The following is a 26,859-nucleotide window of genomic DNA, read 5'->3' on the forward strand; positions in this document are numbered from 1 at the left end:
AACAATACCAAGCTGGTTGAAAAACTGCCGCTTCATTTTGAAATAGGTTTCTAGTCCTTATGGTGTATAATCCTGGCTTGGTGCAAAGGCCTTTTGGCACCTGTCCTGCTGTCTAAACTTTAGGAACTTTTTCCTGAGGTCAAAACCAGAATCTTGACCATTTTTCATCTTCCTGCTCTCGTCTTTTCTGCAAAATGCTCTCATTTCTGCAAAATGACTGTGCATTTTCTTGCAGGTTTTTTTTTGGTGGGGGTGGATCTTGTGGGTGCTGCCAATCTCAGCACTCAAAAAGGCAAGATAAATAGGGAGATTGGCTGGCCCTCAAACTCACTGTGTGCCTCTCAAGATCGGGCTTTCATTCCTGCTTAAGTTGGTAATCCCACATCCCAGTGGCAGCCTTCAAGTCAAGAATCGATTTTAATTCTGGTTTCTGTAATATTATTTGGACAGTGCCTCTTGTCCCAAAGCTTTGGGCAACAGATGATCAGCTGGTCCAGGCTTAGCTAAACCAACCCTGGGGTTTATAATGGGCTCACGCATCAAAAAGGAGACTGGCAGATCTATTTTTCTCTAGCTGTTGACCTTTATTGATGGATTGATTGATGAAGATGTTTTTAACCACGAAACTCACTCTCAGTGACTCTGGGCACCTTACATTTTATATATGCACCAAGACAAATTTGTTATGTGTCTAATCACACTTGGACAATAAAGAAGAAAGAAAGAAAGGGTCCTCTATTCCAATTCAAACTGGGGATTGACAGAGAGAGAATCAAACAACTTTTTCTAATTTAGGTTTCGAACTGAAGTATATTTGAATATTAGGAACTCGGGTTGGTCATTGGGCTGAAGGTTTGATCTCTGAGCTTGGCCATTTGGTTGCAAACATTTCATCACCGTTCGAGGAGACATCTTTAGTGTGCTTTGAATTGTCCTCGTCTGACAAGCACAATTCAAAGCTGCGATGTCTCCTCCAACGGTGATGAAAAGTTTGCAACCAAATGGCCAAGCTCACAGTTCAAATCTTCAGCCAGGTTTCAAACGCTCCCTGTTTGCAATTGTTTTGTGCCTGAAATTTAATGTGGGATGAAATTTTCTCCCGTGGGGTGATCTGTAAATCTTTTCCGTGGTTCCTACTCAGTCAGATTGGGCCTACAAACGGTCCTTCACTAACAATCATTTGTTTTATGACTGGTTGTAAGTCCATATTTTGTGTGCCTTTGTAACTTTCAACGCACAGTTGAAATCTGGCTGATTGGAGAAGGAAGCAGGAATGGAGTAATCTGGGTGTAACTGCTCGATCAGCGAGTAGCAATTATTTTCCCCTGGGCTAATCACAACCACCACCTCTTGCCTTTGATATTGTTCTGTCCTGAAAGTGTACACCCTTGTTTCAGAAATCCAATCGGTGTTTTACATGCTCCTTGACTTGAAGATGACACGATAGGATTCTGGGGCTCAGGCCATGCTGTGTAAATGGGAGAACCAACCACACAGAAGGCCCTGAGTTGCGTGCTGCAATGCACAAAGCTTTGAATCAGAATAGAGCTGGAAGGGACCAGCCCAAACCCCTGCTCAGACCGTACACCCCATAGTACTTCAGGCAAGTGTCAACTCATGTGGTGGGAAGCATTGGCAGATGGTTCTTGCTTCCATAAATCAAGCCAAACGCAGCTTAGTGTAAAAAGGAAAGGGTCTTTTCATGGGTCTTTTCATGGGTGTACTAGTCGGTCTAGCTCATTGCTCAGTGACAATAAAGGACAACATCTTTTGCTTAACATATCCACCAACCTCCGGTTTTCCATTCTTAAGAAGTTGTAAGTTGGGTCCACAATAATCATGGTTGGATCTCATCGTGGTTTGGGTTTTCTCCATTCAGTTGAAAACAAAATCCATGGTTTGCCCTCATTTCTGGACCATAGAAGATCCATTAGGAGAAAGGAAGGTAGGGAGGTAGGAGAAAGGAAGAAATAGAGATGATTCATGGCTGGGTATTCCAGTTTCGTAGGGGAGGGGAGAATTCTTTGAGGTTCACTCCTTCAAGGATGGGGCAGTCTTAGTCCCACACCGGGCTTCCAGCGGTATCCATGGCCTACAATCCTTTCTCAGAACACGAGGTACTTCTGAATAAGACCTGGCACTGGGGCAAAAATGTAGCCACTGTGTTTTGGTTGGGTGTTTCTGAACAGAGACTCACCTCCCCTGGAGGCCACGGGAGAAAGACTTGATAAGATCTCAGCTGCTGTTTGCCCACAAATCCTGTGCTCTGCATTTTCCCACGCTCTTTTACATGAGCTCTTGTAATCCTTGTTTAATCAGCTTAGTGATGTCCTGGTATGGCCCATCATTCATGGGAAGGCCCGCCCAGTGTCCTTGCTATGGCTTGCTTGACCTCTTCAAAGAATGGAGAACTTTGGTTGCAGGAGGACTTCCCTAGCTAGCTTCTGTGGTTGGAGACTTCCCTGGCAAACTTTCTACGCATTTTCCTCAGCGTTGAAGTGCCAGGAATTCTAAAATGCCAGACTTGAATTTTGGGTCCAGAGCTTTGTAAACACCTTTATCGTTGTGCCAAAAAAAAAGAAAGAAAGTCAAAACAAGCATTTATTTCCCCTGGAGATATTCTCCATTGAGCAACACTTTCCCAGTCAAGCTCTTTCACATCCAGTTGTTTGAAACTGAACAAGGAGAGATTCAACCTGGAAACAAGGAGAAACTTTCTGACAGTGAGAACAATCAACCCATGGAACAGAAGTTGCCTTCAGAAGTTGTGGGAGCTTCATCACTGGAGGCTTCCAAGAAGAGATTGGACTGCCATCTGTCAGAAATGGTGTAGGGTCTCCCGCTTGGGCAGGGGGTTGGACTAGATGACCTATAAGGTCCCTTCCAACTCTGTTATTCTGCTATTCTTCCTTCCTTCCTCCCTCTCTCCTTCCTTCCTCCTTTCTCTCATTCCTTCCTTCCTCCTTCCCTCCTTTCTTCATCCCTGGAGGTTTCCAAGAAGAGACCAGACTGCCACCTATCAGAAATGGTGTAGGGTCTCCCACTTGGGTGCGGGGTTGGACTAGATGGTCCCTTCCAACTCTGATTATCTGTATCTATCTGTTTAATTTCTTTTAAATGACAATTTTCTTCTTCCAGAGAAGATCAGAGATCTGTGGGGTTACCATAAAGAAGTGTCGTTTATCAATTCATGTGGTGTGAGGCACTGAATGTGTAAACGAATCTTTTCTAAATAGTCAGACAGGGAGAATCTGTAATGGCAAAATGCGATGGGATTCCAACTTCCATCAACCTCGTCGGCTAAGAATGATGGGAATGGTTGCTCAGAAAGCCCAGCAGCTCCCCCTGCTGGATTGTAGAAGAACTTGATCATATAAATTGTGTTGACCCAATCCGATACTACACTTTGGATAATCTATGAATGTAAGGAAGGAAATAGGCTGAGTAGCCCTTTAGCATCCATATTAACCTTAGATTTCCGTCTGGTAGAATGCAAAGCTACTGTATGTGAAGAGGTGTGGTTTGTGTATGGCACTGTGCATTGGGACAAGCTAGAACATTCGATGACCTGGGTCAAGGTGGGTCATGTGAAGTCAATCCAGGTGCTCCAAGGCTGGATTCCAACCACTTAAGATGGTGTGCTACAGATCCAAGAAAAGTAACATTTTGTCCTACAAATTTGGCTCACTCAGATGAAGGAGCTATCTCAGCCTATGGAAGGAAGGAAGGAAGGAAGGAAGGAAGGAAGGAAGGAAGGAAGGAAGGAAGGAAGGAAGGAAGGAAGGAAGGAAGGAAGGAAGGAAGGAAGGAAGGAAGGAAGGAAGGAAGGAAGGAAGGAAGGAGAACAAAAATGGTGGAAGGAAGGAAGGAAGGAATAGAGAAGGAAGGAAGGAGAACAAGAAGGGAAGGAGGGAAGGAAGGAGGAAGAAAGGAAAGAATAAAGGAAGGAAGGAAGAACAAGAATAGAGGAAGAAAGGAAGGAATAAAGAAGGAAGGAAGGAGAACAAGAATGCTGGAAGGAAGGAAGGAATTTTAAACATCCTTAAATTTAGGTGGATTTAATGACTTGCAAGTCAACTGGCTGGAAATTTAAACACGGTATTCACTGGCTTCTTGAATTTCTGGAAATTATTTCTTTCTTTGCAGAAGTATCTCCTGCGTACCTTTCCCCAAATCACCTGACATTCTGCAATAAGCAGGATTTGGTAGCCCTTAAAAATCTTGGCCCGAGGCCCATCTTCTTAACAACCTTGGAAATACCAGCTTGTTTTTTCTCTCCGCCTCTTGTTCTTCCAAAACAGGCAACCCCCACCCCCACCCTCAGGCAAAACTCCCCATGGATTTTGCCGTAAGCAGTATCTGTTGGTGTTGGGGAGAGAAGTCTAGCTGCTTCAATACATTGCCAGCATGAGAGAGAGAGAGAGAGAGAGAGAGATTGGTGAGTCCCTGAAACTATTGCTGTAAGAAGAAAAGTTTGGACATCAACTTTGGCACCACAATAGAAGCGGCGTCAGTTGTTGCAAGCCCGTCTTCAGGGTGTAACATTTCTGGATTGATGTAACCTGGTGTAGATAATCCAACGGATGCCGAATGGCCAGAGAGGTAAACAAAATCGAAAATGATTTGATAATTTGTTTCATCTGTCCTCCTGTCCTCTCATTAAGAAAGGCCTGTGTGGGAGAGGGGTTGGCACGCCCCTCTCCCACCCCGTACGAGGTCAGGAGGAGTGTATAAAAGGACTTGAAACACAAGACTTCGCACAGTAAGCATCCACCTTCCGATCACCTTCTCCATTCTGTTTCTCCGAGAACCAGGTAAGCTAAATTCAAATCCCTCCCTTCTGCAGGAGTTGGGTTGGCTTTCTCCATGTCTCTGTTTGCTCCATCGTCCATGGAGTTCTGGCTGTGTGCATCTCTCCTGCGCCATGAATATTTTTATGGTAGGGTTTAAGAGGTTTACCTGGGACCTCTTGTGAAGAACATCAAGAGATCCCAGGTGGGTTGGATCCGAAGTCTCTCCAGGAGGCTGCATTTGGAGGCTTCAAGATCTCAAGATCTTTTCAGTCCCACTTGTTGTATCTCTGATTTCATCCCTCAAATCAAACCAGATCAAGCTTTATCATGGTCCATGGGTCATAGTTTTGCCTTTGTGCATTTCTCCTGCCCATGAAATTTATATGGCGGGGATTAAGAGGTTCTAGGTCCTAGTGAAGAACATCAAGAGATCCCAGGTGGGTTGGATCCGAAGTCTTTCCAGAAAAAGAGAAGAAGGGAGGAGAACCGATGAAGGAAAAGGAGGAGGATTTGTGGGATCCTTGGAGTTGTTTGAGCTTGGTTCTTTCCTTGCCAACATTTCATGACCCAACTAGGGAACATCATTAGTGCTAGAAGGGAGTAGGGTTTGCAAGGAAGAGAAGGAGAAGAGGAAGAAGGAAGGAGAACAAATGAAGGGAAAAAAGGAGGAGGAGGAGGAGAAGAAGAACTGAGGAAGGATTCCTTGATGTTCTCTAGCATGGTTGTTTCCTTGCAGACATTTCATGACCCAACTAGAGGACATCATCTGTACTAGAAGGGAGTGGGGTTTGCTCTGTATTTGTACAGTGGGAGTGGGAGTTTGGTTTTTCTCCTCGATTAGGTTGTTAATCCTCTAACTTCCCTTCCCATTTTAAGTAACAAACCCATTCCTACTTCTCACCCTTTCCACCTTGGTCTTAACTGCTCTCTCTCTCTCTCTCTCTTTTTGGTATCATCTGCCTTCCAGAACACTCCCAAGATGTCTTATTGTGGGTCCGTCTGCCATGTGCCTTATGCTTCCAATAGCGGATCCTGTGCGCTGGTCTCATCGTATGGATCCGGCACCCTCACCGGTCTTGCCGCCAACTACTACACAGGGGGCCACGTCAATTGTTCCAGCCAACTCACCGGATCGGAACTCATCATCCAACCTCCGGCCTCAGTGGTGTCCATCCCAGGTCCCATTATATCCTCCACTCACGATCCAGTCTCTGTGGGCCAGGTGACACCATGTAGCTACACTCACCCGCTGAACTCCTACGGGGCGTACGGCCGGCTTGGATACTGGGGCTATGGGAACTACGGGAACTACGGAAACTACGGAGGTTGGAGAAGGTACAGCCGCAAATGCCTGACGTACAACTGAGAACTTTGTGAAGGGTTGACTTCCCACGATGTGGAACCACCTGGAAAGGAAAACGAGATCTCCATTTTGGTCTGTTGTGTTGTTCTCGGTGTACGTGATGCTTGCTAAGTTCTTCCGGCCCCATCCTTTCCAGTTTGCGCCGAAGGTAGAGATGGTGTGCTACTAAAGCTGGAAAGTTCTCTCCCCATTTTTTGCTCCTCCTTTACTCATTTCAAATACACTGTTTTTAACTTTGAATAGCTGTGAAAAAAAAAAAAAAAACCAACAGAACAACGTTGCTCATTTCTGCCTTGTGTACATTATTCCTTAGCACATGTATCGCCTTCTGATCTCACACTTTCATAATAAAGCTTATTGCAGCATCATAACTTCTATTTCTCTTTCTCTCTCAATATATATATATATATATATATTTAAGGTTGTCTGTCAGAGTGTATATTTGCATATTGATTGAGATGGGTGGCTATAGGAATCCGATAAATTAAATGATCAATCCAGCTATATACAGCCTGATCTCAGATGGAAAAGTATTTCCTTAACAGACATTGGGGGGACCCACTTCAACCTTCTAAATACAAGTAGCCTTTGGCTTATGACCACAACCAAGCCCCAAATTTCTGTTGCTAAGTGAGACATTTGATTAGTGAGTTTTCCCCAGTTCACGGTGGTTGCTAAGTGAACCACTGCCATTGTTAAGTTAGTCGCACAGTTGTTAAGCAAATCCAGCTTCCCCACTGAAGATCAGAGGGTCGCAAAAGAGGATTCCAGGACATTGCAACCGTCATATATCCGGGTCAGTTGCCAAGCATTTGAAGATGTGACTGTGGGGGTGCCACAATGGTCACAAGTGTGAAAAACCCACCGTAAGGTCACTTTTCTCTTTGGCGTTGTGACACTGAATGGTGGCTAAATGAACTGTTGTAAGTCAAGAACTAGAGAGCTTATCTAGAGAGCTTTCTTCCTTTTATCGCTCACAACCCCAGATATCTCAATGTCATTAAAAAAGAAACCGAAGAGACCAACGTTAAGATGCAACGTTTTATTAAGAAGGAAGAGTAAAAGAAACCAGAGAGAACAGATTCTTAAACATGGGCACGGAAAAGAGAAAAGCATAGACAGAGAACACGTTGGACGATTTTCCCTTCGGAGAAATTTCGTGGCGGAGCGAAAACAAGAGTTTCTCTTGCCCCCCAAATGTTGTCTCTCTCATCCTGTGTGGTTCACCAGGAGAAGCACCACAAGCTCAGCTCCCTTTAAAATGTGGGTTGTGCAAAAGAGGCGGTGAATAAACAATAAACAAAAGCACAATCTTTTTTTTTTTAAAAAAGGGGGGAGAGCAAAGAATACATTCAGGCTAAGGAAAGTTGAGGGAGGATGATATGGAGTGAGGAACGTCTAGTAGATGTTTTCCTCAGCACCAAAGGTTCTGCCCTTGTTCCTTGCAGGTCCTCTGTCTTCCCCATCTTTGGACCATCCAGGTGAGTTTAACAGGGGCTATAGCAGATGCTGCCTCGGTTACCGACAAACCCATAACGGGAGCCCAGGCGAGGTTGGCCTCCAAGGCTCAGAGGCAACCCTTGACCGAAACTACCAGCAGGAGCACATGGTGAGTTGCCTCCAACGGCGACGGGGTCACAGCTGGCGGACAGGATGGGACCAGGGATGGTGACCACACAGGCAGGGGGCTGGATGGTCACCTCGGAGGGTGGGATCTGGTTGATGCAGGAGGGGACGATTCCGGCCAAGGTGCCCAGGCTTCCTGAAGGCTCAGCCAAGGAGAAGGGTGAGATGCCCAAGCTTCCGGGGACCAGTCCTCTGAAACCAGCAGATCCGAACCCAATGCTTGGGGTAGAGGCACAAGAGGGGACGGCACAGGATGGTCCACAGAAAGCCATGACGATAGAGATGACCTGAAAGAGCCCAAGAGAAGAACCATGGTTATATTATAATTGAGTAGCGTTGCAACGTCCATGGAGAAGAAACCTGGTCCTGTTCTCCATGGACCAGGTCTGTCTCCATCACCCACCCAAAGAGCAAAGAGAAATTGGGAGAAGACAGTTCTCTTCTTCCAGCAGACTCAACTCAACTCAACTCAACCTTACCTGTCTTGAAAGCTTGGAAGCTGAGAGATTCTGGCGAAGCTGTTAAGAAGACAGTCCAAAGCATGGACTTATATACCCTCAGAGGTCTCCTCCCCCATGGCCTTGATGAGGCCTGAAGCTTTAATGAGGCATTAACAAATTGTATCATCAGCATCACTTATAACAAATTACTTTAATAACCGTGAGGATTCAGGACAAATTTGTTTTCTTTAATAACCCCGTTTCCAATTTCTTAGAAGCTTACATTTGCAAGCTTTGTTCTACTTCCTTCCTTCCTCCCTCCCTCCATCCCTCTGTCCTTCCTTCCTTCCTTCCTTCCTTCCTCCCTCCCTCCCTCCCTCCCTCCCTCTGTCCCTTCATCCCTCTGTCTCTCCCTCCCTCCCATCCATCAATCTTCCTTCCATTTTTCCTCCCTAGAAACAATGGTTTATTTTCTCAAGATTAATCTGGAGGTCAACTAACCAGCTTCTAACCAGCTTTAACTAATCAGTTCTTGCTCGTGCTCCCATTTGCCCCATTTCATCTAACCTTGTCATGAAATTCACCCAATATATCTCTGCACTTGACGCTAAATGAATCAAACTCAGAGGATGTAGCCCCCACAAAACCATAGTTAAGGTTGATAATATTAGGAAGTCGGACAAAGGAAGATGCTGGCTTAAATAATATGATTCAGCACATTGCTCAAGGACAGACTAAAAACGCCTTTTCCTGAACTCATTTGTTTACAGAAAGGATGGTGGATTTTCCTCTTCCCCCAAAAAAGAATTAAACAGAGAAAAGGTCTTTAAAAAGATCCATTTGTATAAACTTGCGGTAAAGATGTCAGGTTTGAGGCGGGGATAACTCCAACACCTCCTTCTTTCTTGTGGTTTGTGGTTAACTTAAAAAATAATAATAATAATTAAACCTACCCTGAATGCTTGCAATCAAGGATGTTTTTCATTTTCCAAGCCTTTTTTTTTTTTTTGCAAAGATCAACGTATTCCTGAATGCTGAACTCATCTGAATTCTTTCTGTGAAGGGCTAAAGGCTAGTTTGAAAAACAATCAACTTTAATTGCCCACTGTCCATCTCTTGAAAGCCCAAGCTAATGTCTGAGCGACCCACGAGAAAGCATTGAAACTTGAGCTTAAATTGCATGTGACTCCTAGCCGAGTTTATAGGTATCACCCACGTATATTTCAGCTGACCTGGATTGTTTTCCTAGTTCTGTTTTTTTTTTTTCTTTTCTTCTTTTTTTTAAAAAAGCGTTGAGTGTTACGCTTGTTTAGCAAATTCCATCCCATGCAGGTGAATCTTTATAGCTCAGGGTTGAACAGTGGGGTCCTTGGTGCTCTCTTACCTTTGTGGTTTTCTTGCAGACATCTCATGAACCATCTAGGGGACATCATCATGGCTAGAAGGGAGTAGGGTTGGCGGGGAGAGGAGGAGGAGGAGGAGAAGGAGAAGGAGAAGGAGAAGGAGGAGGAGAAGGAGAAGGAGAAGGAGGAGAAGGAGAAGGAGAAAGAAGAGAAGGAGGATTGTGGGGTCTTTGGTGCTCTCTGAGCTCAGTGATTTTCCTGCAGACATTTCATAACCCAACTAAGTAACATCATCAATGCTAATGCAAGAAACCAACCAAACTCAGGGAGCACCAGGGACCTCTCAAACTCAAATCTGTTTAGGCTGAACAAACCCAGAATCTGAATTAATTCAGATACCCAATTTGAAAGGGGTTGTATGAATGCCACCATTGGTTTCTTCCAGTAAAAACTTATTTATCTTTATTTGAGTTGGGGTCCTCATGTTGAGCATTTTGTCTTCCAACTCAAGGGGGAAAAAAAAGCAAGGGGACAATCTCCTTAATAAATAAACAATCTCCCTCAATAAAGCATTATTTTTGCAATTAAAATATGTTAAATTCAGAAGGGAAAATGCTACACATGGTAGAATTGACTCTTAGTTCCAGGTGGGGATTGAAATGTCATCCTAAAAGAAACCTTATGAAAAGAGAGAGAGAGGGGGGGAGAGAGAGATGGAGAAATTAAAGGATGCTAATTTTTGTGATTCACAAAGCTATGAGATGATGACAGTGAAAACTTTAGGGGATGATTAAAATAATTGGGGCCTTGATGAATCCAGCAGAAGTCAGAGATGGGACAATTATGAATTAATGAAGGCCAAGGGGAGGGATTTGAAGGTGTATATAAGACACTAGACCCTCAGCAGTTCTCATACAGCTTCAGACCTCACCTGCATCAGGTAAGCATGTCTTGGGCACAGCTCTGATGAGCCTTTGGTGAAATGTATTTGCAACTGAACCAGTGGTGGGATACAATTTTTTTACTACTGGTTCTGTGGGTGTGGCTTGGTGGGCGTGGCAGGGGAAGGATACTGTAAAATCTCCATTTCCCTCCCCACCCCACTAACCTGCTTTCCAGCTCTGTTCTCCAGTGCAGGGCAACAAAAGAAGACCCAGCCAATCAGCTGGGACTCGGGAGGCAGAGAATAGATGGGGGTGGGGCCAGTCAGAAGTGGTATTTGCCGGTTCTCTGAACTACTCAAAATTTCTGCTACCGGTTCTGTTGAACCGGTCCAAACCGGCTAAATACTACCTCTGAACTGAACTCGACATAAATTTAATTGCACTCTCGGGAGGAATCGTTGCCTTTTTAAAAAAATTTCCATGAGGCTTTGACTTCCCAGGTTTTAGGAAGGCCTTGGGAATTCTGAAACTCTGTTAGCAAGACTGGGTAAATTTGGATGCTCAGCTCAGGATGGGGATTTAAAGATGGCGGGTATTCTTTTCCTAAATTTTGAGATTAAGAGGTCTGAGGATGGAGGATGTGTGCCGCAAAACAACAAGAAATATTTGGGTGTATATTTTTTTTCTGCTTGCTTTGCAAAGGGAGGGATTATTTAGTGGATCATCTGCTAGAAAAGAGTGGGGGAAGTCTCAAAATGAACCAAAAAAACTCCTGGGTTGTCTTGAATCAAATTTTGTGGCAGAAAAGAAGAATATGTTAGTTGGAGTCTTGATAATATTGGCCGGAGAAATAGGAGATTAACTGTATGCACCTGTATAAGTGATGCCCTTTAGTGTTTTGCTTTGGACTTTCTCTTGGCCTACTTATGTGCTAGACTTTGGGCTTTAAGTCTGGTCTTCAAGTGTGCAAGAATTGTGAGAAAAGGTGGCGTGGGAAAGCCCAGGAAGGAATCCCAAGGAGAAGCAAAGAAGGGTATTGGGATTGGGTTGACCAAGAGATCTACTGATGACAATGGCTCTCACGTATCTTGTAACCATGGTTCTCTTCTTGGCTTCTTTCAGCTCATCTTCATCACTCCACCACTATGGCTTTCTGTGGACCATCCTGTGCCGTCCCCTCTTGTGCTTCTACCCCAAACATTGGGTTCGGATCTGCTGGTTTCGGAGGACTGCTCCCCGGAAGCTTGGGTCTCTCACCCTTCCCCTTGGCTGAATCTTCAGGAAGTCTGGGCACCCTGGGCGGAATCATCCCCTCTTGCATCAACCAGATCCCACCCTCCGAGGTGACCATCCAGCCCCCTGCCTGTGTGGTCACCATCCCTGGTCCCATCCTGTCTGCCAGCTGTGACCCTGTCGCCGTTGGAGGCAACGCACCATGTGCTCCTGCTGGTGGTTTCAGCCAAGGGTTGCCCGCTGGTCTTCTAGGAGGTGGTTTGCTCGGGTCTCGTCTTGGTCGCCGTTATAACTCCATCGGGAAATGGGGCAACATCTGCTATTCTCCTTGTTAAACTCATCTGAGTGGCCAACCAAAGGATGAGTAGAAGATTGGCGGGCCCTGAATTCTTTTCAGGGTGTGCATTTATCATTCTGGACTCTGTTTTCAGTCTTGATTTCACAATCCTTTCTGATTTATTAATGCAGCTCAGGAACTGAGCTTCTAAAACCTTTGAGCTTTCACAATAATCCCTTCCGTTGAATTGGAGCTGAATTACAACGGAGATGACGTAGAATAGATACGAATCATCTCCCATTCTCAACCCAGGAGTAAAACAAAAGCTGTTTGCTTTTTTTCTTGTCCTTCATCTGTGCAAAATCCTGTTGGCTGCAGTTTTCTTTTCACATGCTACTCTTTCTTAATAAAAAAAATTCTTTGGCATCATAACTGGTCTTTGACATCTTCTTCTGAAGAGTCGCTTGTTGGGTTGGGCCAAGGCACTGAGGAAATTAACTTGTTCTTCCTGGTTCAAATAATATTTCGAAAAGAAACAAGGCACTTATTAAAAATAAATAAACCAAGATTGATGTGTTGGGCTTAACAGCCAATCCCTGAACTATTTTTAGCCTGTGGACTTCCTTGCCACAAGAAGACCCTCTAGTGTCTCCTTCAATGATGGACAAGTGGAAGAAACATCAAGAACTTAAACTTCCCACTCTTTCCCTCTCATTCTAGTTTCTCTTCTCTCCATCTCCTCTTTCCAGCCCTCTTTTTCTTCTTCTTCTACAGCCCTCTTGACATACTCAGAGGCTACATTTACATAGGCTTTCCAAAGGATCCCATTTTTTTCTAGCTTAGCATGGTAGATTGAATCCTCATTTGGTGGGGTAGCTTCATCTACTCTACTTAGCCACACAGCCCAACATACAAATACAGTTTTGTGTGAATGTAACTCTTAGTCTTTTGCTGATCTTCTTAACACAGAGAAGTTTGGATAATAAAGAACTTTTTTTTTAAAAAAAAAAAAGGTTGATAAATCTGACATCCCTAATAGGATATCTGGTTAGTTATCCCTTAAGAAGGAGGAAGAAAATAAAGAGAACAAAAAAAAAATTAAGGAGACAGGAATATTTGAAAATTTACCCATTGGGATCTGTAAACTACAATTGCTTTGGCTTATTGGTCAACAAACTCTGGTTCAAAGAAATTGAGTGTAGGATGGTCTATGAATCCAGCTAAAATTTCCTTTTAAACAATTGGTAGATTATTTTAAAGTTTTATTGTATTGGTGATGATTTAAAAGGAAGAAAAAGCAATACAGACTGGCTTTTAAAAAAAATGTTGCTTTGATGGGACACCATTAACAAAAGGAAGACTTCTATTTCAAAATGGGGATAATCAATGGTTGATTACTTCGGTGTGAGGTTTCTTTCTGCAGCATCAAATTTTGAACTTCAGCCCAAAACATCTTCCTCCTCGTTTTAAATAAACTTCGGAAGTGTATAATGGTTTATAGGAAAGTTGACTTAGCAGCTTGAGTCCACTATGGGGCAGCAAAAGGCTCTTGAAAGGATGAAGATTTTGCAGCCAATCTAGGCAATTCATTGTTTGGCTTTAAGGATGTCAGCTGATTTCAAGGCATGACTTTTATAAGCATGAATGAAATCAGAAAGAGAAGGGAGGGTGAAAGAAAAGTGAAAGGAGGAGAGATGGAGGTAGAGAGGCAGGAAAAGAAGAAGGAAGAAAGGGGAATGTGGAGAAAGAAGGAAGATGATCAGAGGAAGGAAGGAAGAAGATGGGAATGAGGAGAAAGAAGGAAGATCATCAGAGGAAGGAAGGAAGGAAGGAAGGAAGGAAGGAAGGAAGGAAGGAAAGAAGGAAGGAAGGAAGGAAGGAAGGAAGGGGAATGTGGAGAAAGAAGGAAGGATCAGAGGAAGGAAGGAAGAAGATGGGAATGTGGAGAAAGAAGGAAGATGATCAAAGGAAGGAAGGAAAGAAGGAAGGAAGGAAGGAAGGAAGGAAGGAAAAGAGAGGAAAATGTGGTTTGTTTAATTGTGGCTGAATGTATTGTATGAATTCAGGCCTTCTGATAGGAAAAATAATGGTCCAGACTTTTCATAGAGTCACACAACCAATGACCTGCTTCACCCATCATGGTTTATACCTCAACAGAGACAATTTGGGCAACTTTCACTTTCCACCCCATCCCACCCAGCCTACTTGGAGAAAATTTCCACAGCCACCCAAGACAAGAGTTTCCCCACCTTCAAATTACAACCAAACAAGAGCCACTGGTTTATTATGCAGAATCACATTTATTAAGGGGGCAAAGAATGAACATGGGGGCAAATCATTAGGTGTTCCAAGCAGACCAAAGCAAACAATCATCTCTCCTTTGACAAGTAATTTCACATGTCGGAAAGGACACAAGGTCTCCTAGATGTTGGCTGAGCTTCTTTCCTTCCAATCTCACATGAAGCTCTGGATTGATCAATTGAGGAGGAAGAGGAGGCTAATTGGTGCTAATGGTTGTTGGAATCACAGGAGAGAACATGGGTAACTCTAGAGTAGAAAGAAAAGAGTCATAAAAGCCACAGGCAGTCCAGAAAAGGGCTCAGATACACCTCAGTCGATCTTCTCAAATCCGTTTTTTGGTCATGGAGAGTCCAGGTTGACTTAACAAGGGAGGTTGCAGATGCTACCTCTGCGCCCCAGACCACAGATGCTGCCACGGCGACCGAGACGCCCCAGGCGGGCTCCGGAGAAGCCACCATAATGTCCGAAACCTCCGAAACTTCCGATACCTCCGATACCTCCAGGGGCACATGGGGTGTTGCCTCCGACGGCGACGGGCTCACAGCTGGCGGACAGGATGGGACCAGGGAGGGTGACCACCACTGCAGGGGGCTGGATGGTCACCTCGGAGGCTGGGATCTGGTTGATGCAGGAGGGCCTGACTCCGGCCAGGGTGCCCAGGCTTCCTGAGGATTCGGCCAAGGCCCCAGCTCCGTAGCCATAGCCCAAACCATGACCATAACCGAGACCGTAGCCAAGACCCCAACCGAGACCTTTGGAACCAGCTGATCCGAAGCCAACAGCTGGGGCGGAGGCGCAAGATGGCACAGCACAAGAGGGTCCACAGAAAGCCATGGTGTTGAGTTGTGAGGTGAATCTATTGCACAAAATAGAGAGAGTTTGTGAGAATTGCATCTGTTCCCTTTTACCAACACATCCCCTGCTTCTTCTATCAACCAACACGATAACTTTAATGAGATTTGATTTGCTCGGACTGGGGTGAATGGTAGCCTCTAACTGGTCTTCTCAAGCTAGGCTTCCTTGACCTGAAATGGTCAAGAGGCTCACCAGTAGAGGCCATGAATTTTGGAAGGCAGAGCTGGAAACCCATTCCTTCCCTTTCATAGAGGGGAGAAAAATAACCCCAACCAAGACCCCTGGCACCAGCTGATCCAAAGCCAACAGCTGGGGCAGAGGTGCAAGATGGCACAGCACAAGAGGGTCCACAGAAAGCCATGGCTGGATGGAAGAGCTGTTGGAAGAAGAAGAACCATGGGTTTTGTGATTCACACCCAGGGCATGAATGGAATCCAAGAAAATAACAGAAGACTCTTCCAGGTATGGTGGCCTTCAACGTAGGACCACTATTGAGGCTGTCATGAATGCATCTAGTTGCCAAGCACCCAAATATTGATCACATGACTGCCAGGATGTTGCTATCATGGTCATAAGACTGAGGATTGGTCACAAGGCACTTCATTGGGAATACTGCAACAATGTTTAGTCTGCCGTTAGGGGGAATTACATTAGTGGACAGTGACTTCCCATCTTGATGGAAAGCCCTAAGATGGATGCTCCACAGTTGTATGAATCTGGACGTTTTTGCTGGTATTTGAATGAAATATAAGTACAGTGAGTATATCATTCTGAGATCAAGCATGTTTTCTGGATACTGCTTTAAGGTCAGAATGAAACATTTTTCTAGGCTCTTCCTAAGAGGAGACAGAATTGTTTCAAATCCTTCCTCCCTCCCTCCCTCCCTCCCTTCCTCCCTTCCTTCCTTCCCAGACCAATTCACAAAACAAAGAGCCATAAGAAATCAGAAAGGCATCTCAGATACAAGGGACTTACCAGAGAGACTCTTGGAGAAGCAGTCAAGAGGAGGAGATGAAGCTGATGGAAACTCTCAGCAGGAGAAGCTCTTTTTATACTGTTTTTCTGTCCCCACCGCTAGCTTAGAAACGCCCCTTTTTGCTCCAGGGTTTCATTTGTGTTTGTGCAAAGTCTCATCAAACTTCCCCAAATTACTTTAATAAGATGAAATAAACTTATGAATTGAAGACTTGGCGTTTTGTCAGACTTGTGTGACATGGTTGTTATTTTGATCTTATCTTTGCTTCCCCTTTTCTTGTTGTGTTCTTTCCACGGAGATAAATGCACTTTATGCCTAGCCTTGCCAAACACAAAGCAGCATTCATATAGTTTGTTTATGATTTCAAATTGCAAAATTCCATTCTATTATTAAATTGCTACCGACATTTCTTTCTTTCTCCTCACGCCTGTTGCATCAGAAGCGGTGATTATCCCTGTTTCATCATTCAGAATAATTGATCTGACTTTCTGTAATCTCTCACAGTGTCATTCGATAAAGATTGGCTTGATTTTTAATTCAGCCTGTTCATTCAGAGGATAGAGGAGAGGGTTTGGAGAAAAAGGGAGAAAAAGAGTATCAAAGAGAAAGGGAGAGAGAGGGGGAGAGGAAGAGAGGAAACTATCTATGAAGTCTTCAAAGAGTGGTTGGATGATCAACTGTTGGATGTGTTGCAGTAGATCCTGTACAGAAAAGGGGTAAGAATAAAGAAGTCCCTTCCAACTCTGTGATTCTAGGAAAGAAAGATGGGAAATGCCCATTCTGTTAAGTCATATTAACTAGGGGTTATCAACAAACCATAGTTAGCAGGGCTTGGGAATCTGTGAGCCAAAGCAGTAACTGGTACTATGATTCCTGTTCTCACCACCACACCATCACCACCACACAGCTTGATTGCTACACTGTGCTCAGCATGGGGCTGCCCTTGAAGACGGTTCCAAGAGTACAGAATGCCAGGGTGCCAGTAGGTTGAGCATTATTCCTTGATCACCATATGGGCCAAAGTCTTCTGGACTGAACTCCAAGCCCAGTTCATAATCCTGGGTGATGGAGTTTAGAAGAGCCATCAAGAACCATCTCCTCCCAAAATATTCCATGGGAACGAGGGGACAAACTTGGAAGTCCTCTGATCTTCATACCACTTCAAATGTGCTCTAGAACACTTATGTTTTCGTGGCTCTTGGAAAGCTTACTAAAGTTGGGTTGGTTGAAATATTTGGGACAAACAGCTTTGGAATGAAGGCCATCATGGAGAAGGTTGAACACTGAGGTTCTGGAGTTGATGTTCTAATGATGGTGGCATCTTCAGGATGCTTTATCCTCCAGACATTACTGCAGAGTAGAGTCAACCCGGAGCAGGGGTTCTCAGGTACAAAGTGAGTTTGGGTTACTACTAGTTTTCAACAAGACCTTGGGAATGTTACTTTTTCCATTTTCCCATGTATTGGGTAGATTTAAGGATCCCTCCAGGGTCACAAGCTCCCCACCTTGAAGTCAAAGTTATCTCTGTGCTGATTCAAGGAAAAGTTACCCATTTTTGGCGGAGTTGCTACTGAGGACAACAATCCAACTTTGATCTTACCTTCATCTCCACCTGTGTGGGTGTTGCTCACTTCCATGATCAGATAAACAAAAACATTTGGCTTGAGGTCAATTAACTTGAAAGGGAGCACAGAAGAAATAGTTTTTATTGTATTTACGGTGACAAGATTATTATGCCTCGCAACGGCAATGTGACATTTGTGCTGAATGAAGTCCTTTTTTTCTCTTTTAAATGCCGGAAAAGAAAATTGTTGGAAGTCATATGAGGTTTTTATGGGCCCCAACTTCCTGGGGACGCCATCCAAATCATATAAAAGCCCTCTTTGCTCTCTGAAGCACCATCAGCTTCTGGTTGACTCCCCTGTCTTCACTACTTCTCTCCGAAGCAGGTAAGACTATCTACTTAGAGAGAATCCCTCCTGGTTGCGAGCAGATGAGGTAGATCTTCCAGCCAGAATCTGAGATTCTGCAAGATTTGGACCTCATCAGGGGCTAGAATGCTTCTGAATGCATCTGCTTTCAGAACCAGATTCTGGCATTCGATTTGAAGGAGTAGGAAGGCTTCATTTTGAGTTTGAGAAGATATAAGTAAGGGTTTGGAGAGAAAGGGAGAAAAAGAGAGTGTCAAAGTGAGGGAGAGAGGGGGGGGGGGGGAAAAGAGGGGGAAGAATGGAAGAGAGAGGGGGGAGAACGAAAGCAATCCAGTTTTTTGAGATAACTGAGGTAGATCTTCAAGTCAGAATCTGAGGTTCTTCAACATTTGGACCTCATCATAGGCTTGAATGCTTCTGCTTTTAGAACCAGCTTCACCCTTTCTATCTGAAGGACTAGGATGGGCTTCATTTTGAATTTTTCTCCTCTCCTTCTCTATTTGAGCTTACCATCCAAAGAGTTTATGGTTAGGATACCGGAAAGCCATCGGTTCTTTTTGAGATAGCTTGGATGGTCACGCTTATAAAATCCAGGTTGTAATGACAAAAGATGGAGGGTCTCCAGTTAACTGATAACTAGAATGAGAGATTGAGACCCAACCTTGACTTCTTACTCAGCGGTCAGTTGAGAAGTGGAGAACTAATCTTAATTTTGGAGAGGGTAATATGAAAAAAAAACTGGGAGGACCTTTTTCCTGATCTCCTTGAGGTTTGGCCACCAGCTGGCCAACAAAAAGAAGCACATTCTTCAGCCTTAAACAAAAGCATATGGCTTAGAGTTAATATTGACAAGACATTTTAATGATTGAAGAAGTCAGGAGATATATAAATGCAGATTCCTATCAAAGGTGAAAACAATTGAGCCTTTGGATTTGATGTTCCATTGTCTCCTATTTCTTCTAGAACTTTTTTCTTTGGACCTCACTGTAGTCAGAAGTCATTTGATCAAGGACCATCATGTTGGGTCCAAAGTGGAATTCCAAAAAAAGGAGAAGTTGAGGGAAACTGAAGTCTTGTCTTCAATTGTTTTTCTTCTTCTCCCTTCTAATAAAAAGGGGTCGATTTTCCAGCCCCCCGCCTTCTAAATTTCATGGCTCACCCTAGTGAATCACTGGGCTATTTTTATGTTGGGGAAGCCTATCTTGAGAAGATCAGTTAGTTCAACTCAGTTCTAGCTGATCCTGTTGAAGTGTTTGCTGGTTGAAGGACGAGGCGGGAGACGGAACGGGGAAGCTGAATGGAATGCAATTCTCATGATGTCTCCCCATTTGTTTTATCCTAGACTCACTTCACAACTCGACACAATGGCCTACTGTGGACCCGCTTGTGCTGTGCCTTCCTGTGCCTCTGCTCCAGTTGTTGGCTTTGGATCAGGTGGTTCCAGAGGTCATGGTTGGGGTCTTGGCTATGGTCTGGGCCATGGCTATGGCTTGGGCTATGGCTATGGAGCTGGTGCCTTGGCTGAAACCTCAGGAAGACTGGGCACCCTGGCCGGAGTCATCCCCTCCTGCATCAACCAGATTCCAGCATCCGAGGTGACCATCCAGCCTCCTTCTTCAGTGGTGACCCTCCCTGGTCCCATCCTCTCCGCCAGCTGCGAGCCCGTCGCTGTTGGAGGCCACTCCCCATGTGCCCCCGGAGGGCTGAGAGGAGGCTGGGGCTATGGAGGCTGGGGCTATGGAGGCTGGGGCTATGGAGGCCTTGGCTTCAAGGGTTATGGTGGTCTTCTTGGGAAAAGGTACCCATGGAACCGTAGAGGAAGCATCTGTCTGAGCCGTCGTGGTAGCATCTGTCTGTAGATGGATGACATTGGCATGGAAGATCCCTCCTGATACTACAATGGCGTTGGACTCATTCCTCTTGTTGGTTTTCCCCAATTTTGCTTTAAAATGCTCAAGTTCCCACTCCCTTTGCATATATATATGTGTTATACATAAAACATACCTTCACCAGCTCTTGCGTGTCTCTTAACGTTGCTTCTCTCTGTTTTCCAATAAAATCAAATGTGAATCATTTGAAACCCACGTCTCTGTCTTCCTTTGATCTCAATTCTCTCTAGCATGGGTTGCAGTGAATTAAATTTCCATGAGGACATGGATCCTTGTCTTTAAAGCCATGACTACCTTCAGGCCATCCAAAGAACTTCAGTAGAGCTCAGATGAACCAAGTCAAAGTCCTTCTTAATCTAACACAGGGGTCTTCAAAACTCAACAGCTTTAAGACCGGTGGACTTCAACCCCTGTAATCCTTCCTCCAGTCATGTTAGCTCAGGAATTCTGGGAGCTGAAGTCCACAAGTCTTAAACTTGCCAAGTTTGAAGACCCTTGGCCTAACAGTTGGTTTCTGCCAAAGGTCAACCTTTTTGGTGCTTGCAAGCTGACATCATAGCATATAGAATAGAAGATAGAATAATAGAGTTGGAAGGGACTTTGGAGGTCTTCTAGTCCAACCCCCTTCTCAAGCAGGAGACCCAATACTATTACAGATAATTGGATGTCCAGTCGCTTTTTGAAAGCCTCCAGAGATGGTGCACCCTCAATGTCTGAAGGCAAGATGTTCCATGGGTTGTCTATGGAGATTCTTGGAGAACCGAAGAAGCTTCTTGGATGAGAAGTGAAATGTCTTCAAAGAAGGCCCAGTTGCCTCTTGAAAAAGAACTTTGGATTCCATTGAAAGGCTCTCACCTTTAGGAAATTTCTAGGTTGCTTCTCTCCAGGGTGAGTTTCCATCCATTGTTCCTCCACCCATTGTCAGATTCCATCGCTTGTTTCTGCAGGCATGTGTCTTTCATGCCATCACAGTCCCCCATCCCTGAAAGTAACATTGGAACTGTAAAGACTAATAGCTCATGGTTGCCTCCTCCTCCATGGTGGTATCTCCTCGCCTTTTAAAACAATTAAATGGCCCATCACCAGATTATGCCATCTTCTCTCTTTCTCATAACTTTCTTCCAGCTCCTCTTCCCCCTCCTCTTCTTCCTCTCCACAAACCCAACTTCTTTCTAGAACTGATGATGTTACCCAGTTTGTAATAGTAGTGCAGACTTTGTAAATAGTTGGACAGTGTTGAGGAATTATTTGTTTAGCAGAGGGATGGCGTTCGGGGAAAAAAAACTGTCTTTTTTTTTCTTTGAAGACATTTCACTTCACTTCTAACATTCTCTTAGATATGTCTCTGAATGACCTAGCTCATTCAGACAAACAGGTATCTGGTGAATTTCACCATCTGTTGGAAATATTTGGATGAACCTCTCACAGAAAGAAATGGCCAAATAAATCATCGAAATTTGCAGGAGAAAAGACATCATAAAGCTCAAGAATCTTTGGTGCATGCAGAAATAAAGAGAAGGCAGACGTATCCCAACAGTTCACAGGGCATCTCTAGTAGTTATGCAAATAAGTACTTTTGTCTTTTTAAAAATATATATATTTTTATTGTTTACAACTGTAAATATACACACCCCCCACATCCCAGACACAAACTGTTTCAACTCCTTCACTCAAAAATGACACTATCGAGCACTGCACACCAAAACACAAGGACAGTTTTTTTTCCCCCGAACGCCGTCACTCTGCTAAACAAATAATTCCCTCAACACTGTCCAACTATTTACAAAGTCTGCACTACCATTACAAACTAGGTAACATTATCAGTTCTAGAAAGAAGTTGGGTTTGTGGAGAGGAAGAAGAGGAGGAGGAAGAGGAGCTGGAAGAAAAAGAAGGCACTGTCCACATCTCTTCTAAAGATAGAAGACATTTAGGAGAATTAAAAATTTATTGAGTTGGGGGGTATCTTTGCATCTCTCTTGAGAGCAGGAGGAGGAGGAGGAGGAGGAGGAGGAGGAGGAGGAGTACTATGGGGTTCTTGATGCTCTCTGAGCTTGGTTGCTTTTCCTACAGATGTTTCATTACCAAACTAGTTAACACCATCAGTGCTTGTCTCATTATTGTCTTTCATTCATTCAATTACTCATTCATTCATTCCCTCATTCAAAGGAACCACAACACCTGGCCCACACAAAAGGGCAGAAGTTCGTCTGATTGAGCAGGGGGCTGGACTAGAAGACCTCCAAAGTCCCTTCCAACTCTGTTATTCTATTAACCTCCTTGGGAACTCCAGAATATTCCATGAACTCCAGAACCTTCTATTCTTCTTCTGGACGCTGTTCATCCAGCCGTTCTAACAAAGCTTAGCTTCTTACACAAATGTAGCAGCTACATCATTCCTTGACTAAGCTAAGATATTGTGTAAACGTGGTTTCTCCACCAACATGGTTTTTCCACCAATAGCTTGGAGGAAGGAGAGTCCCCTCCTATTTTTAGTGTATGTCTTGTGTGTTTTGAGGTACAATACCCACAAGGAAGCACTGTGTGACCAGTTTCATCCGTTTTGGCAGACCAGCCACATGTTTTTCGATGGGAGGTCCAAACCTTCTTTTGAGAATTCAACTCATTCATGTTTTGGATGACTATATATAGTGGATGAAGCTTCACGAGACATCTAGATCTTGCACATTATACCTGTTATTCTACTCATAGCTTTGTGGCTATAGTTCATGAATGCGTTCCCTTTCCTTCCTTTTATGGAGCTGAAGAAAGATCTGAGGTAGACTCCAGTTCCTTTGTCCTGTCCTCGTAGGACACATCCTCAGGCCCTTTGTCTTCTTTGTCACCTCCTTCTGAACTATCTCCAGGCTAAATATCCTTCTGGAGACATAGTACCCAGAACTGTTCTCCAGGTGGAGTCTCAAAATACAGGGAAGGAGAACCAGATGTCAGCCTTGGAAGCAGGGGTGGTATTTAGCAGGTTCTGACCAGTTCTGGAGAACCGGTAGTTGAAATTTTGAGTAGTTTGGAGAACCAGCAAATATCACCTCTGACTGGAGATTTTACAGTATCCTTCCCATGCCACTCCCACCGAACCACGCCCATAGAACTGGTAGTAGAAAAAATGGAATCCTACCACCGCTTAGAAGCTTTGAGGCTGCCACATTCGGTGCCTGGGAATTTGGGAGGGGGGATTTCATCGGGAGGTGGAAGATTAGACTCAACAACCTTCTTTGCCCTGCACCTGGAGGGGGGCTTGTAGAGGAATGTCTCCGGTTTGCGACAAAGATTTGATTGGGCCATGTGATGGACTGATGGGTGCAGGGGATGGATCTTTGAATTTCTTTTGGGGAAGGGAAAACCCAGAATTCTCAGATTTGGGTTTTCCCACATGTGCCAATATGACAACTCTAATCAAATGGAGCTTTGAGGAAATGCCTGCCTTGGAGTTTGTTGGTTTGGAGTTTGTGACTCAGAATGCTGACACCAGAACTGTGATACTCCTTGTAGCAGCCTTGACTGAGGCCCGGCCGAGTTTATATGGATGAGTGCAAAGGGCAAACCCAACCAATGATCTGCTCCACCCACCATGGCTTAATCATCATCAGGGGAACCTTGGCCACTCTTCTCTTTTCACCTCTACCCCACCCAGGCTCCATGGAGAAGTCATCACCCATCTTCAAATGACAACCAAGGAGAACCACAAGTTTGCAATGCAGAATGTTTTTTTTTTATTAAAGTGCCAAGAAAGAACATTGGAAGAAGCCACCGAGGATTCCAAATAGTGCACAGAAATGAAGACCTCCTTTTTAGAAAAATAATTTTAGAGGAAATGAGGCCCTAGATGTTTGGAGAACGTCCTTCGTTCGTGTGAAGCCCTTGACCAATCAATTTGGCAGGGGGCTAATTTCACAGGAAGGCACAGTGCTAACTATTGTTGGAATATCAAAGAAGAATCCAAGTGGTGGAGTAACTCTAGAGTAGATGGAAGAGAGCTGTGAAAGCTAAATGCAGGCCCATGGAGGGCCCAGACACACCTTAGCCAACCTTCTGAAAACCGTTCTGGTCAGGGAGAGTCCGGGTTAACTTAACAAGGGTTGCAGGGAAGACTGCAGATGCTCCCTCGGCGACCGAGACGCCCCAGGCGGCCTCCATAATAGCCACCGTAACGTCCATAACCTCCAGCAGCACATGGGGTGTGGCCTCCAACAGCGACAGGCTCACAGCTGGCGGAGAGGATGGGACCAGGGAGGGTGACCACAACTGCAGGGGGCTGGATGGTCACCTCGGAGGCTGGGATCTGGTTGATGCAGGAGGGGATGACTCCGGCCAGGGTGCCCAGGCTTCCTGAGGATTCGGCCAGGGCTCCAGCTCCATAGCCCAGTCCTCTGTAGCCGTATCCCCAAGGTCCACATCCAGATGACCCAAGTCCGATGACAGGGGCGGAAGCACAGGATGGGACAGCACAAGAAGGTCCACAGTGAGCCATGCCTGGTGATAGGACTGAAAGAAGAAGGAGACAATGTTGATGTACACCAACCAAGGGTGGCCAAAAGGAATTGTGGAAGAACATAGTTATGGTATCCCATCCAGGAGTGGTGGGTGACTTCCAAAGTCAATAAAGTTAGGGATCTTCTGAATTATCCATTTGGTTTAATTTAACGGGTCTGTGAATGTTTGAAGCTCTTTGGGCATTATACCATAGCATCAGTTTTCTAGATCCAATGTTCTAAGAAGTCAACAATCCCCAAGTCTACTTGGCATAGGAAGATCCAAGTCCTCCAAATTCTAATTAGTCCACTACACCAACTTTAGATGTTCTCCAATATTTATACATTATATTTTCATTCTCTGAGCTTTGTAGCACATATAAACCATCAGAATCTCCCATGTTAGAACCTAATGCAAATGTAGTGGTAGCACCCCAAACATCTATCTTGAGTTCTGAATTACCCCAAAATTGGAGGTGTTTGGTTGGGTTTGAGAGCACCTGAGGATCATTAAGAAGCATTGGAATTTGTAAACTTTGAGGAATAACTAGGCTCATCGAGGGCTGAAAGAAAGATACTCTTCAACCTCTTCTCCAAAACAGCAGAAGACAGAACAAGAGGGAACGGATGAAAACGAATGAAGGAGAGATTCAATCTGGAACTAAGGAGAAACTTCCTAACAATGTGGACAATTAACCAATGGAACTGCTTGCCTCCAGAACTTGTGGATGCTCCAACACTGGAGGTTTTAACGAAGAGATTGGACAGTCATTTGTCTTTGTTATTCTATTATTCTGATACTGATTATAATTGTTCAGGCTGAGCTCAGTTTCTGGTGGCTACACGGCCAGAATTGTGTAGTTTTCATGACAAAAAAAAAACCCCAAAAGACTTGTCATTGCTTTTCTCCCAAGCATTGTTCCAACTTTCCAGTCTAGCCTATAGATTCCATGGTGGTGTCCCACCATAGATTCCCTGACTAAATCCTGTTTAGCCTTCCAAGCAAATTCAGACAGACAGATTCTACTAAACAAGTCTTGAGTATTCCAAAGCTGTCAATAAACTTTCTGTTTCCTACAAAAGTAAGAGAGATCAACTTACCTGTTCCTCTCAGGAGAAGAAGGCAAGAGAAGGCGAAATGTGAAGTTGTTGGAAATCCTGTGGAAGACTGGTGTTTTTATACTGTCTTTCTAGTCTTCCAGTGAGCGGACAAGAATGCCTTTGCCTCACCAACTGGTAATTAATCACCATTAAAATCTGCTGTTCCTGTCCTTTGAAAAAAATTACTTTAAAACCCTGAAAGTATTCCATGGAAAAGATTCTGCTGTTGTCAGCACAGGATAACACAAATGGCCTGAAACATGTTAGATAACTTCCTTCCTTCCTTTCCTTTTTACTTTTTTTACAAAAGCTTGCAATTTTCAAGTTGGGAAGTGGAATGTAGGGAGAAGACTGAGATTTGCAGAGGGGCAAAAACTCTGTAGGACCTTTCAGTTGAATCTGAGAGCAAACAATGGGATTGAGTTCCTTTATTTATCGTTCCTCATGTATCACATCTAGCCTCCTTAGTTTTGACCATGGTTTGTTGAACAAACCACAACAGGTTCTCAGCTGCCTACCTGATTTTTTGTCAGCCAGTGGGTCACGGTTAAAAGGACGTTGTAGAATTATCAGGTCAACAAAGCTTTGGAGAACCACTTCCAACAATGACCATGTAGTAGCAGATAGGTCAATGTTCACATGTATTATGGAGTGCTGATCCTTCATTTTCTGGAGAAGTACCTGGCCCACTGTAGAGAATACACCATATCCATGAATATCCATGCTGTGTCCCAATATAAAGAGTCCCATTTGGAGGCTAAATTTGGATGATCTGGAACTTGCACTCTCTCTGAAGCCATATTCATACAACAAACTCCATGTAAAATAGGGTTCCTAGGTTTTGGTTCTATGTGCTGAACAAACTTGGATGCTCTGACTGACCAATCAATTGACAGAGTGTGTAAACCCCAACAATTGGGACCTAGTCCATAGATCAGGGTCAAAGAAGCCATAGTTTACTGGAATGAGTTTTAACAATAATGATATGGGATGCTGTGTTTCACAAATGATTGTGCAAGTACATTAATGTAGAATCCTGGTCTGATACTAGAAGGAAGGTGGAACCATTACTCGAAACCTACCAGCTCCATTCACACAACTGGTTTGCTGAGCGCTCACAATACACATAACCTAAATGAACTTCACCAGCTGGATTTGTTCAACATGCCAACACAAAAGTCCTCCCCACACTTAACACTAACCTAGTCATAGAATGGTGGAGCAATCTTGAGGAACATCTAGTCTAACCCTCTGCAATATGAAGAAAAACCAATTAAACCAGACCTGAGAGGTGGACATCCAGCCTCTTCTCAAAAATTTCCAGAGGTGGAGAACCCACAAAGAAATGTGTCGGCATTC

The 26,859-nt window shown here is 44.3% G+C and overlaps 5 protein-coding genes across 5 annotated transcripts; 2 read left to right on the forward strand and 3 right to left on the reverse strand.

Annotated features, from left to right (window-relative positions):
* The first annotated feature begins 4,682 nt into the window (after window positions 1-4,682).
* Window positions 4,683-6,527, forward strand: LOC113454359 (uncharacterized). Its single transcript, XM_026725738.2, has 2 exons — window positions 4,683-4,814; window positions 5,761-6,527. The coding sequence occupies exon 2, from the start codon at window positions 5,773-5,775 to the stop codon at window positions 6,157-6,159; it is 387 nt and encodes a 128-aa protein (XP_026581523.1). The 5' UTR covers window positions 4,683-4,814; window positions 5,761-5,772; the 3' UTR covers window positions 6,160-6,527.
* A 1,116-nt stretch (window positions 6,528-7,643) lies between these two features.
* Window positions 7,644-8,054, reverse strand: LOC113454392 (feather keratin B-4-like). The gene has a single exon (XM_026725768.1). It carries the CDS (start codon window positions 8,052-8,054, stop codon window positions 7,644-7,646), a length of 411 nt encoding a protein of 136 aa, XP_026581553.1.
* On the forward strand, window positions 7,673-12,017 carry LOC148124589 (feather keratin-like). The gene is made up of 2 exons (XM_087914217.1): window positions 7,673-7,765; window positions 11,572-12,017. Exon 2 carries the CDS (start codon window positions 11,595-11,597, stop codon window positions 12,015-12,017), a length of 423 nt encoding a protein of 140 aa, XP_087770343.1. The 5' UTR covers window positions 7,673-7,765; window positions 11,572-11,594.
* A 2,260-nt stretch (window positions 12,018-14,277) lies between these two features.
* Window positions 14,278-16,165, reverse strand: LOC113449175 (uncharacterized). The gene is made up of 2 exons (XM_087914216.1): window positions 16,091-16,165; window positions 14,278-15,116 (listed from the first exon to the last, which is right to left on the reverse strand). Exon 2 carries the CDS (start codon window positions 15,092-15,094, stop codon window positions 14,621-14,623), a length of 474 nt encoding a protein of 157 aa, XP_087770342.1. The 5' UTR covers window positions 15,095-15,116; window positions 16,091-16,165; the 3' UTR covers window positions 14,278-14,620.
* A 7,457-nt stretch (window positions 16,166-23,622) lies between these two features.
* Window positions 23,623-25,596, reverse strand: LOC148124590 (uncharacterized). The gene is made up of 2 exons (XM_087914142.1): window positions 25,501-25,596; window positions 23,623-24,412 (listed from the first exon to the last, which is right to left on the reverse strand). Exon 2 carries the CDS (start codon window positions 24,396-24,398, stop codon window positions 23,997-23,999), a length of 402 nt encoding a protein of 133 aa, XP_087770268.1. The 5' UTR covers window positions 24,399-24,412; window positions 25,501-25,596; the 3' UTR covers window positions 23,623-23,996.
* Window positions 25,597-26,859: the final 1,263 nt, after the last annotated feature.

Source organism: Pseudonaja textilis, chromosome 16 (genome assembly GCF_049901715.1).
Source record: "Pseudonaja textilis isolate UNSWEBS1 chromosome 16, rPseTex1.2, whole genome shotgun sequence".
Lineage (NCBI taxonomy): Eukaryota > Metazoa > Chordata > Lepidosauria > Squamata > Elapidae > Pseudonaja > Pseudonaja textilis.

Excerpts from the sequence above, each read along its gene's own strand:
- LOC113454359 (XM_026725738.2), top strand. The coding sequence starts at position 5,773 with ATGTCTTATTGTGGGTCCGTCTGCCATGTGCCTTATGCTTCCAATAGC.
- LOC113454392 (XM_026725768.1), bottom strand. The coding sequence starts at position 8,054 with ATGGCTTTCTGTGGACCATCCTGTGCCGTCCCCTCTTGTGCCTCTACC.
- LOC148124589 (XM_087914217.1), top strand. The coding sequence starts at position 11,595 with ATGGCTTTCTGTGGACCATCCTGTGCCGTCCCCTCTTGTGCTTCTACC.
- LOC113449175 (XM_087914216.1), bottom strand. The coding sequence starts at position 15,094 with ATGGCTTTCTGTGGACCCTCTTGTGCTGTGCCATCTTGCGCCTCCGCC.
- LOC148124590 (XM_087914142.1), bottom strand. The coding sequence starts at position 24,398 with ATGGCTCACTGTGGACCTTCTTGTGCTGTCCCATCCTGTGCTTCCGCC.